Source organism: Heterocephalus glaber, unplaced genomic scaffold (assembly GCF_053883595.1).
Source record: "Heterocephalus glaber isolate CG9 unplaced genomic scaffold, H.glaber_assembly_v1.0 deba00001497, whole genome shotgun sequence".
NCBI lineage: Eukaryota > Metazoa > Chordata > Mammalia > Rodentia > Bathyergidae > Heterocephalus > Heterocephalus glaber.
Window position 1 is genome coordinate 41,838,480 of NW_028258320.1, and position 12,659 is coordinate 41,851,138.

General features: G+C 36.8%; 1 protein-coding gene across 9 annotated transcripts in view; it reads right to left on the reverse strand.

The window, feature by feature from the left end:
• Cpeb3 (cytoplasmic polyadenylation element binding protein 3) overlaps positions 1-12,659 on the reverse strand; it is a 212,148-nt gene that overhangs the window by 127,487 nt on the left and 72,002 nt on the right. For 6 of the 9 annotated variants that reach the window (XM_021253046.2, XM_013069855.3, XM_021253043.2 and 3 more), the window contains one exon: positions 9,284-9,443. In XM_021253046.2, the coding sequence (XP_021108705.2) occupies positions 9,284-9,443 (160 nt within the window). The remainder of the gene's footprint in view (positions 1-9,283; positions 9,444-12,659) is intronic. The other 3 variants (XM_087185572.1, XM_013069857.3, XM_021253049.2) reach the window with 1 other exon arrangement.

Genomic DNA, 12,659 nt, shown 5'->3' on the forward strand with positions numbered 1-12,659 from the left:
TGACTTACTTTAAACTAGCTTCATATGGAATTCAAATTTAATAGTATTCACTGGAAAAACTACTTAAAAATCACTACCCATTACAACTTTAAGACGTAAGTGCTCTTTTCAATCTTTAACCAAAGAATATTTAGAGAAGGGTATGGTTCCTAAAAATCCCACTATGTTCTCTAGTATTACCAGAATAATAAAGGGTTATCAAGGAAATCAAGTAAGCCTAAATTTAGCTGATCCTCATTTATTCTGTTTCCTGTTTCTACATTTACAGTAAAGAATTATGTAGTTTATACCGACTAAAAATAAGTTTTTGTATGTCTCTGGAAGTACCCCAAACTTAAAGGGGCATCTTTTCAGTCCTCCAGAATGTAAACATACATACAGGGATCTTTTTTGACCCTTTTCAAGAGGTATTAGAACTTTTCAGCTTGGAAAGATGAAACTGAAAGGAAGTTGAGTTGTTTTCTAAATTATCATTCTCTATCCGATACTGAGTACTTCCAATTCAATCTTTCTTAAGAGGCAAAACAAGAGCTATAGGCAGTATTTTGCAGATGGAAGGCATCACTAATTGTTGAAAAGCAGAGCACGTTTTGACCTTTCCTAGTATTCTTCCTAATTCTATTTGACTTCAAAGGACCTCTGGATAAAAGCTAACAAGTGGGGTGCGATGGCACACACCTGTGATCCCAGCTACTGGCAGTCTGAGGCAAATTTGAGCTGAGCCTGACCAACTTAGCCAATGAGCAAATTCCTGTCTCAAAATAAAAAATAAAAAGTTTTAAAAGGGATAAGGATGTAGCTCAGTGCAAAGACTCTGGATTCAATCCCCAGTACCAGAGGAAAAAAGTTAAGATTAAGACTTTTTTTTTTTTAAGAAACTCTAGCTGGATGTTGTGGTGCATGCCTATAACACCGAAATTCAGGAGGCTGAGGCAAGAGGATCACCTCAAATTCTAGGCCAGTCTACATAGACCTATGTAGATAGACCTTTTCTCAAAAACAAACTACCTAACTAACTAATCTGGGTCATTGTCAGACAAATAGAAGCATAATCTAAATATAATTTTTCCCTCCAACTAAATGCAATTGTTTGTAAAATCACTTATATCTTCTTTAGAGTTTCTTTGTGTCTTCAAAAATTAAGATTATGTGGTACAATATATTTTCATTGAAGAAAAATTAAGACAATATGGAAAAGATGAAGAAAATAAGATCACCAAAAAAAAAAAGAAAAGAAAAAATATAAGATCACCAAAAACAAGCACAATTAATGTTTTGGTTTGTGCACTACTCTTCCAGTTTAGGGAATGAATATTTGAGGTTTCTTTTCCAAGACTGAAATCATTTTGTAATTTTTCAAATTTTTATCAGTACATGTAGCAGTACATAATGATTACATCATGAGGAGTTGGTATATGTTATAATTATTTATTGTATGACTTAAGTTTTATACTTATTAACGGATTTTAGAGGAGAGAAAAAAATATACAACAGCAAAATACAAACTAATTTCCAATTCAGATGAGGTCACTTCTTTTCTCTCCATTTGTCCAACCAAAGCTGCTGTTTAATCAGCTGTGAAAGCAGAATCAAGTGTGTGACATCTGGTGATTTTTGTTAATGCAGTCTGTGCTACCAGTGTGATATTTTGTCACCTGTCCATGGTCTGCTATTTTTAAACTGTTCTTGTCAGCTAGCAATCTTTTAAGTATAGTGTAAGATACAAGGTTTCAAAAACTGCAAGGCACACTTGGTTTTATTGAGTTAAATGTTTTAGAAATCTGAGGCTGTGTCCCACTTTGCCCACTGCACAGGACCTGATGAACAGGGGATAGGGGCTCTAAGAATAAGGCTGGAGAACAGAGTTATAGGTAAGTTAGACTGTAAAAAATCAGTTACTCCAGATGCACTGACGCATGCCTATAATTCCCGGCTACCTGGGAGGCTGAGGCAGGAGGATCCTAAATTCAAGGCCAGCCTGACCAACTTAGCAAGACCCATTACAAAAACTAAAAATGTAAAAAGAGCTGGGGATGTAGCTCAGTGCTCCCTGGGTTCAATCCCCAGTACCACACAATAAATACATTAGTTTTATAAGTTCATACTTTAAAATATAATTATAGCCGGGTGTGGTGGCACACTCCTGTAATCCCAGCACTCAGGAGGCTGAGGTAGGAGGATCACTGTGATTTCGAGGCCACATAGTGAGCTGTATTACATAGTGAGACCCTGTCTCAAAAAAAAAAAAAAAAAATTTCAAAAAACACACAGACAAAAAAACCCCAAAAATAAAAACAAAAAACTAATTAGTAAAACTATCCCAGGGCCTGGAGATATAATCAAGGGGCAGAGTACTTGTCTAGCATACATGAGGCCCTGGATTTAATCCCTAACACAGCAAAAACAAACAACAACAAAAAACAATTGGGGAAAAAAAAAACTATCTCACTTCAGAGGCCAGCTAATCCCACACTTTTATATGTCCAAAATAAAAAGTGGCATTTTGGAGGTGGGTGTGATGATCCCTCTAATCCTAGCACTCAGGAGGCTGAGGCAGGGAGGATGGCCATGAGTTTGAGGCCAGCCTGGGCTACAAAGTGAACTCAAGGCCAGCCTGAACTACTTAGTAAGATGTTGCCCCCTCAAAAAAATCTGGCACTTTTATTAATTCACAATTAATTATGAAAATCATTTTTTTACTTCTCCAATGTTATAAGATAGGGAACATGTGCTGTACCTTCCTCTAATCACCTTTTCCTTTAAAAACTCAAGGACTGTCCTTCAGAGAGCTTCACATAATAGAATATGAGTGTCATGTTAGGAAAGGTAAAGTATCATAAAGTAACATGCAAATTCTACCAGATTTCATTTCCTAGCAATTTTATTTATAAAGTTGGAGATATATTCCTTTAGAAAAAGTATCCAAAAGATTTAATATAATATGTAAAAGTAAACTACATGATTTTTTTAAATCCCTGTTAAGGAAATGATAAATTTTAATACTATAATATTCTAAATATGTTCCAAACAACCAATAAGCAAAGCCAGGAACTTAGACCTGCAGTCAATTCCTAGTTTTGGTGGTGGTTGTTTTTGGCTGAGACAGGGTCTCATTATGTAGTCCAGGATAGATTTTAGCTCTTTATCAATTACAGTAAACCTCCTACCTCTGCCAAAAAGTAGAGATTACAAGTATGCCACAGTACCCAGCTTCCTATTTTCTTTTCATAACAGTAATGGATAATTTTCAGCAAGTTATCATGAATTTTTTCCCCCGAGTTGGGGTCTTGCTATGTTTCCCAGGCTTGTCTCAAACTCCTGGGTTCAAGTGATCCTCCTGCCTCAGTCTTCCTCCTGTTCAGTAGCTAGGAACACAAGTGCACACCACCACACTTAGCTTCAGCAAATTATTAAATCCTTCATGCCTGCTTCCTCTCTTAAGGCTGCTCTTCAGAACAATTAACTCAGAATTTCTGAGGATAGTATCCAGGCACAATCTTTTTCTTTTGAGCAGTCAGATAATTACAATGCTGTACAGTATTTAAAGCCGGGCATGGTAATGCATGCCTGTAGTCTCAGCTACTCAGCAGCTGAAGCAGCAGGATAGCTTGTGTCTAGGAGTTTGAGGCCAGCCAAGGCAACACAGCAAAACTCCTTCTTAAAAACAAAATAAAAGAAACCCCTGCAAAAAGTTGAGAAATGTATAGAATAAGAACAATCACTTCTTGCAGACTCAGAACTATACCCTAACAGGTTTCTTGTTTATTTGATGCTTGTTTATGTGGAACTGGGGATTGAACAGAGTGTTTGGCATGCTAAGTACATACTCTACCACTGAACTACATCCCTGGTCTATAAAATCTGCTTTTATTTATTTGTTATTATTATATTCTTATTCTTATTCTTATTAGGGTTTTTTTGAGACAGGGTCTCACTATGTAGTTCAGGCTGGTCCTCAACTCACTGGGTATCCTAGGCTGGCGTCGAACTCACAACAATCATCCTGCCTCAGCCTCCTGAGTGCTGGGATTACAGGTGTGTGCCATAAAAAATCTGCTAACTTTTATACAAGACAAACTATATGGGATGAAGGGAGATAGCATAAAAACAAAACTGAGCAATGATTGAAGTTACAGAAGTAAAGAGCAATGTATTTTTCTGGAACATCAAGTAAACAAATGTTATGAAGGTACATTTTTCTAAAACAAGGGCACCTAAAAATTCCATAGAAAGGGGTCAATTTTGTAAAATCTCTGTAATACATTTAAATTGTGGTGCATGAAATAAAAATGCTTCTATACCAAAGAGGTAGCATTCATTCCTTCCAAGTTTCAGTCAATTTAAATGTGTTAAAACACTATTACCAGGGCTGGGGATTTAGCTCAGTGGTTTCGCTGTCTGCTGTGCAAGCACAAGGACCCGAGTTCGAGCCCTGGTACCAAAAAAAAAAACACTATTACCAGATGATAAGCTATTTTTTCCTCAGATTCTTTCAGCATACTTTTGAAAAGTGAGACCTTCACTATCAGTTCTCAATGGACACCTGCGCTTTTCAGTTTTTCAAATCTCAGTTCTATGGATGATGAAGAGAAAATATAAATGTATAAAAACACTTCATCAGGCACTACCCCCAAACAGCCAGACCTACTCTGCTTTAAGAGGAAGACTGCTCAGGATGAAGGAAAAGTGAGTCCTCCCTGTTTATTTGCCTTCACAATTGCTATATTTTCCTTCCTAAGCCAGAGGATGGGATCTTGCTTCCCATTACCACTTACTCTGTCTTGGGCACTGATTCTAGAGGGAGAGCAAATCGTTAGGTTTGATGATTAATCAAACCTACTGACCAAGGGGTTTCAAGTCAGAGGACAACTAGAAGAAGGGCATGGAGATGAACAGTTTTTCCTTACCTCTTATCCTTTCTATCCCAAAACCAAAAATCCTCTTACTCTCCAAAGTTGTAAGGAGAGTTGAATTTACCTTCAACCCACCAGAAATGAGAGGAGATTGATTCCTCTCACCCAGGCCTTACTCCTACCTCTGCTAACCCCAGGATTTTTGTAATTAGAAAAGAAATAAGTATCAATTTTCGAAAGTTCATCTTCCTCCTCAAAACCCTCCTCTTTCTCATTCCTTGAGGCATTCTCTCAAACAAAAGGAATGTACACAGAAGATATGGTAAGAAACAAAAAGAAATTATTATGTTATACTGTTATAACTAAGAACAGTAGCTTGAGATCTTTACAAGGGAAAGAATCTATTTTTATTTAAATAAGGGTTCTGTATCTGATCAATGCTGCAAAGACATTCTTTTTTCTTTATGCAGTGCTGGGGATCCAACCCAGGGCCTGTGTATGTCAGGCAAGGACTCTACCACAGAGCTACATCCCAATCCTGCACAAGGCATTCTTCAATGTGCTGTAAAGAAAACTCAATTCAACTTCTGTAATTTTTTTTTTTTTTTTTGGTACTGGTGACTGAACTCGGGACCTTGCACTTGAGAGGCAGGCAGCAGAACAACTTCTGTAATTTTTAAAAATTCTTCAGGAAAGTATACTTTAAAATTTCCAGCTCTGTGGGCATGGTGCACATCTGTAATCCCAGCACTCGGGAGGCTGAGGCAGGAGCATCACCACAAATCTGAGGTAAGTTGGGCTCCACAGTGAGTTTAAGGTCTGTCTGAACTACAGTGGGACCCTGTCTCATAGATAGGTAGATTAGATAGATAGATGATAAAATTTCCAAGCTGGGCATGATGCTGCATGCTTATAATCCCAGCATTTGGGAGGCTGAGACAGGAGGATCACTGCAAATTTAAGGCTAGCCCTGGGCTACACTGTGAGTTCAAGACCAGTTAAACTGCATAGTGAGACCCTGTTTCCAAAAAAAATTTTTTTTAAGTCAGAAATGCTGGGTGAAAATTTCATCTGTATTGAAAATATAAAAGTCAGGCATAATGGTGCATTGCCAGTAATCCCAGCATTCCCAAGGCTGAGGGAGGAGGAGCACTGTGAGTTGGAGGCCAGCCTGGGCTACATAGTGAGTCCAAGGCCAGTCTGAACTATACAGTGAGACCCTATCCCCTCCCAAAAAAAAGATATCTGAAAGAATGTTAATAAAAATAATAATCTGTTATCTCTAGTTAATCTAAAGTAGGTTTTCAACTTTCCTTTTTGTCTTTTTATACATTATTTAAATCTCTTACAATGAGAATTTCTTTTATGAAAAAAATTGAGCTCTAAGAAAAAAATAAAAACACCAAGACAAAGAAACATACAAAAGCTGTGTGCAGTGGTGCACGCCTGTTATCCCAGTACTCAGAAGGCTGAGGCAGGAGGATTGCCAGGATTTCGAGGCCAGCCTGGGTTACATAGTGAGTTCAAGACCAGCCTGAACTACATAGCAAGATCCTGTCTCAAAAAAACAAAAAAAAAACCCCAAAAAACCCAACAAACCAACAAACAAAAAATCAGAGAAAAATGGATAACATTTATCAAACAAAAATTGAAAAATAAATGTTTTGCAATGTTTCTTTTATTTTTAGTTACCTTTTTGTTCTAACGATTTTCACTTTTTTAAAGCTAAAAATTATTTAATATTTTTCTTTAGAGCCAAGGTATCATTACTTTGTTAGAAGTATAAGGATCAGGGTCGAGGATACAGCTCAGTGGTCGAGTGCTTGCCTAGCATGTGTCAGGCCATGTGTTCAGTCCTCAGCACAAAGAAACAAATAGAATAAGGATCATACACATGATGCTATAAACCACATCTAAAAGTCTCCCAGTCATAAAAGGGAAGCAGGAACCTCAAACACCCTAAGTTACAAAGACATAGTGATGTCTTTGACCACAGTTAAGTAGTTCATTCATAGGAAGTAACTGTGGGTCATATGATGAACTGAGAAATTAAAACTACACTGAGGTTTTAAAAACTGTACAAACTAGCCAGGGATTTAGCTCAGTAGTTCTGGCACCTGCTGCGCAAGCGCAAGGTCCCGAGTTCGATCCCCGGTACCAAAAACAAAAACAAAAAGAAAAAAAACCCAAAAAGTACAAACTAAGTGCCTTAAACTTAAGACACAAATTGAATATGGTCGTGCACACCTGTATTCCCAGAATTCTGGGAGTCTGAGGAAGGAGGATCAACAGTTCAAGCCCAGCCTGGGCAACTTAGCAATACCTTGTTTCAAAGTTAAAAATTAAAAAGGGAGGGTGCCAGGGGATTTAGCTCAGTGGTTCCACCACTTGCCTCACAAGCACAAGGTCCCGAGTTCAATCCCTGGTACCAAAAAAAAAAAAGAAAGAAAAAGAAATTAAACAGAGAACAAGGCTCACTATAAAAAAAAAAATTAAAAAGGGGATGCAGGGAGGATGATGTAACTCAAGGCAAAAGCCCTGGATTCAAACCCCAGTACCACATACACTCTCAAAAGCAAATCAAAAAGTAGAATATATTATAAGTATGGTGCAGAGGTTTTAATAAATAAAACCTCATATTTGCTAGTTTAAAGAAAATCTATGCAGAGGCAAATGGACCTGCGCCAAAAAAGGTCATCACATAGGAATAAGGTATCTACATTATCCCACAGTGAGGTACCATCCTTCTGCTATGCCAGAGCTACACTCAACAGGGCACAGTAGTTTAACCAACATATATAATATTCTGGGAAATTATTTTACAGACTATAATGTAAGATCCCGTCATAACATTTTACTGCAAGAAAAAAAGAAAACAGATAAAATAGGCATAAAAAAGAATAATTAAAGGGCTGGGGATTTAGCTCAATAGTTCTGCAGCCTGCCTCACAAGTGCAAGGTTCCGGGTTCGATCTCCAGTACCAAAAAAAAAACCTATAAAAAAAAGAATAATTGAATATTTTAGAATAATTAGGAATAGCTTATAGCTATTCATGGTAGTGAAGGAAGACAAATGAAGCCTTAGAAAATTTAAGAAATACAAAACAATCTGTGAATTTTTTTTTGGTACCAGGGATTGAACTTGGGACCTTGCGCTTGTGCAGCAGGCAACAAAACCACTGAGCTAAATCCCCGGCCCTATTTTTTTTTTTTTTGGTACCGGGGATCAAACTCGAGTCCTTGTGCTTGCGCAGCAGGCAGTGAAACCATTGAGCTAAATCCCGGGCAGTCTGAATATTGTTGGTTGTTTGAAACATCATTCTCACTTCTAAGTGAAATATGCTTTAAATTACCACATACCCAATCTGTAACTGAGGAAAGATGTGGCAACATGACTAAATATAACAATGAATAAATGTTTTCTCTGCTTCTAAAGGCCTCAAAAATCTAGTTTTTCTCCAAATGCTTTATTTTCTTCAGAGCCTATAACTACTACTTTTTACTAAAAAATGAGAAAAGCAGCAGAAAATCATGAGTCTGACAAGGAAATGATGAAATGTGTTTCTAGTGTGTCTTAAGAAAATGAGTGTCAGATGCTCACTGTCAGTCTTACTATATATAAGGGCCCAGACAGAACCTGGGGATCAAATTCCTCACAATTCCAGAAGATACACAGTTCACATGAAATTGGTATTTCAGTGGCAAGCTTCACAGTTTTCAGATAGTTAGGTCCTAACCGGTGAATTTTGACAGGTAATTTGCATTATAGTATTTAAAATATCATAGAGTCCCTAACAAGTCCTATAACCAATAAAAAGAACTATCTGCACTTTTGAATGCAACATCAACATTTATCCTGAATTTACATGGACTCTAAAAATAGGAAGTCATAGTATTGCTGACCTGGGATTTTTTTTGCCTTATATTTAACTCAAAACATTTGGTCTCAGAATATACAAAGGGTCACTGGCTGCTCTTAAGTCTGTGTTGTGATACTTCCTATGCTAGTAAAGTGATTATTCTCTAATAAAATGGAACCTTTTTATATAAAGATTTCTGTAATCTTTGGAAACTGATTTACTAAATTTCACACTTTCTTGCAGTATACCTGTATTTAAGTGAATTATTCAGATTCAGCTAAGGATTCCAAACACACAAAGCCCAGAAAATTTGGCTTCTGGTCTTATAACAATGACTCAGCTATAACACATGCTTCTTCCACACATTACTGATTAAAGCAATCAACCTTGATTACTAAAGGTAGCTGAACCCAGGTTAAAAAAGAAAATCAACTTTAAATACATTCCACAATGCTTTACAGAAGCAAAACAAAAACAAAAAACAAACAAAAACAAAAAAAAATCACATATTAAAAAGCTGATTTTTGCTTAAAACACCAAGCAAGGAATGGACATATGAATATTCCTAACCTGCAAAATGATTCCTCCACATTATATCAGCGAAACTCATTGGTGGGCCACTGGGAGGGTAGTGTTTACCTTTCAGAGGCTCATGATCAGTCCTTATCATATCCATTAAGGAGTTCTCCAAGGAGTGCAAGTTAAAAGTGTCATAGGGCCTACTCCGGTCCTAAAGGTAAAAACACAGAACAAGACAACACATAAAATTACTTCATTAAATTAACACTATATCATGTTTCCTGCTGTGGACTGATGACATGAATGAAAGTTACAGATACTTCTAATAAATAAGTCAAGAATAATGACTTAGCACCATTCTGTTTAATATATGTTCCCACTATAATTAATTAAATTACCTCCTCTCCCCTGATAGTCTATTAATATAAATGCCCCACTACTTCAGATTGACTTTCAAATGAAGTAAAAAGGTAAATTTAATGGGAAGAATCAAGTGAGTTGGCTTTGGAATCCCAGCATTTGGGAGGCTGAGACAGGAGGATTGCTGCAAGTTCAAGGCCAGCCTGAACTATAGAGCAAGATTCTGTCTCAAAAACAACAATTAAAAAAAAACAAAAAACGTGCCTTATATAGTAACCACAGAGACCAAGAGAATAGCAATGACAGGTAAGGTAAGGATAGGCTGATTGGGGCTGACTATTTTTGGTTAGGCCTTATTTTCAGGGAAACAAGGCATGAGGTACTGCAATGTGTACTGATAAAAGTAATTTTTAAAAAAAATGAATTGGCCTTGCCTTCTATTCTACTCCCTGCCACTGCTATCAAATACACAGAGATCTCCTCTGCCAGAGGACCACAATTAAGAACTCACTATTTGTCCAATATTAGTTCTGAAAATCTTTCTAAAACAAATCACATCTTCTGATGTCTTGTTAATGCTTGAGATATTTTTTTAATTATATGGAAAAATGTTTAAGTACTTTTCAGTTTTGCTTTGGTTGAGTTCTATTATATTTGAATATTATTATAGTTTTTTTCCCTTGCATTGTTTTTCTTTGAATAATTTTAATTTTTGTATGTGCGTGTGTTTAGTGAACGATAATAGTTATACATTAATAAATTTTATATATTTAAAAAAAGAGAACTCAGCCTACAAACAGAACCACTTTCCTTAAAAATCAGAAATGATGGTAATTTCAATGTAATTATAATTAATATCTTTATTACTTATGACAATAAGTTTGATATATTAGATACTTTTTAAAAATAAGTGATCAAAGCACTAAAATTACCTTTTGAAAAGCACTCACATGAAAAACAAAGACTCAAAGTAGCATTTTTCATGTTAAATATTTTAGAAATTGAAAATAGAGAATTGTACAAACTAAATGAAGAAAAAAATAGTTTCACCATATTTTATTCAAGCCCATAGGAACCATCACCTACAAACTCTTAAGCAGTTCAAGTCTAAAGGGGCATGCAGCACATAGTCTAAGTTCATTCTTAGAAAAGGCAAGATACACACTATTACAAAGCTGTCTATAGACATAAGAGAATGTTCAGCATCTTGCACAGTTTATTCAGTCTTGCACACAATCACTTACCCTCTCCCATGGATAGCACTAATTTATTACCTGTCTCTACCTTTAGATAAGAAAGAGACATGGAATATTTTCTTTGGTTTCTCCATTTTGATTTCTATATAATTCAAGAAAGTCCTTTCTTTTACCTGTAAGATCTTCCTGAAGATCATTTGTTTGGCTTTGGATTCACTTTATCAAGGGAAACTTTAATTACTTAGGAAGTAAAGCTAAATTTCCAGAAATGCAGGCTTATCTGTCCCCATAGAAGTATCATATTCTTTATCCACAGAAAAAAAGCCAGAAGGAAGTATGCTGATGAGGAGACAAAATGACCACCTATTTCTGGCATTGACAATCCCAGAATGAGCATCTAAGCACCTTCTATCGTATCTGCACTTCAATCTAGAGTCCTATAGACATGAGAATTCTTCAAAACAGTCTGACAATGCAGGGAATTATTAACAACAAAAAAAGGCTTATAGATGGGATTTAAGAATGTTTCCCTGCTGGGTGTGGTGGTGCACACCTGTAATCCCATCTATTTAGGAGACTGAGCAGGAAGACTACAAGTTGGAAGCCAGCTCTGGGCAACTTAGCAAGGCCCTGCCTCCAAAAAGAACTGCCAATATAGCTCAGTGATTCAGGTACTGAAAAAAAACAACAACTTTCCAGCCAGGACAGTCTATTTTTTCATTTAACTCTTTATATAATCTTTGAAAGTAGATAATAACATGCCCATTTTACACATAAAAGGAAGGTAAGGTTTGGAGAACACTGAAACCCAGCTCTAAGCTTAAAGCTATTCCTAAGAGGGTAAGAAAAATCTGTACAGGCAGGACATGGTGGCACACACCTGTAATCCCAGATTTAGGAGGCTGAGGTAGGAGTTTCTTGAGTTTGTGGCCAGCCTGGGCTATATAGTGAGTTCAAGGCCAGCCTGAACTACATAGTGAGACTGTCTCAACACACACACACACACACACACACACACACAAAATCTGTCCAAGAAGCTGATCCAATCTATATGGAGTAGTAAATAAAAAACTTCTATAGAAGCATAGCCTTTCATCTAACTACTGATGAAATGACCTTCCTGTCACAAGAAGATATCAGATATTACATGACTACCTGCCAGGGAAAGTGATGAAGGTGTTGGGAGGTTCATGTATCTAAAGTGAAATGGTCTTCAAACCAGTCCGATTGTCAAAAATCATACCTAGCACTGGTTAAAACACAAGTTCTTAGGCTCCAGCTCCAGCTCATTGAATCATAATTTTTTTTAAAAAAATGTTCCAGATGATTCCTATGATTGGCTGAGAGCCACTAGCTGAGTGATTCTTCAATTTAAACCTTCACACTAAACTGGGCATGGTGGTACACGCCCATAATCCCAGCACTCAGGAGACTGAGCCAGGAGGATTGCTGTTTCAAGGCCAGAATGACTACATAGTTCAAGGCCAGCCTAAACTACACAGTGAGACCCTGTCTGAAAAAACAAAACAAACCTTCACACCCATGATTCTGTTCAGTAAACTTGGGGAGTAAAGTGAAAACACCAACTAAGATAGTAACAGTCAATAAACCTCACTTTGCAAAGGGTCAGCTTTGCAGTCTTTGGATTGCTGTTAAAGAAGCAGGTTGCAACCTAGTTTTTAAAAGCATAACCTTTGAAATCAAAATGTGATTTTCAAATTATGGCTCTCTCAATTATTTTCATGACACCGAACAAGTTTCTAACCATTGGTTAATTCACAGAGTTGTTTTCAGTACTAAATGACAGAATGGACAACATGTATTATGGTACTGTGTAAACCACAATAGGCCACAATAGCAGGAAAAACACA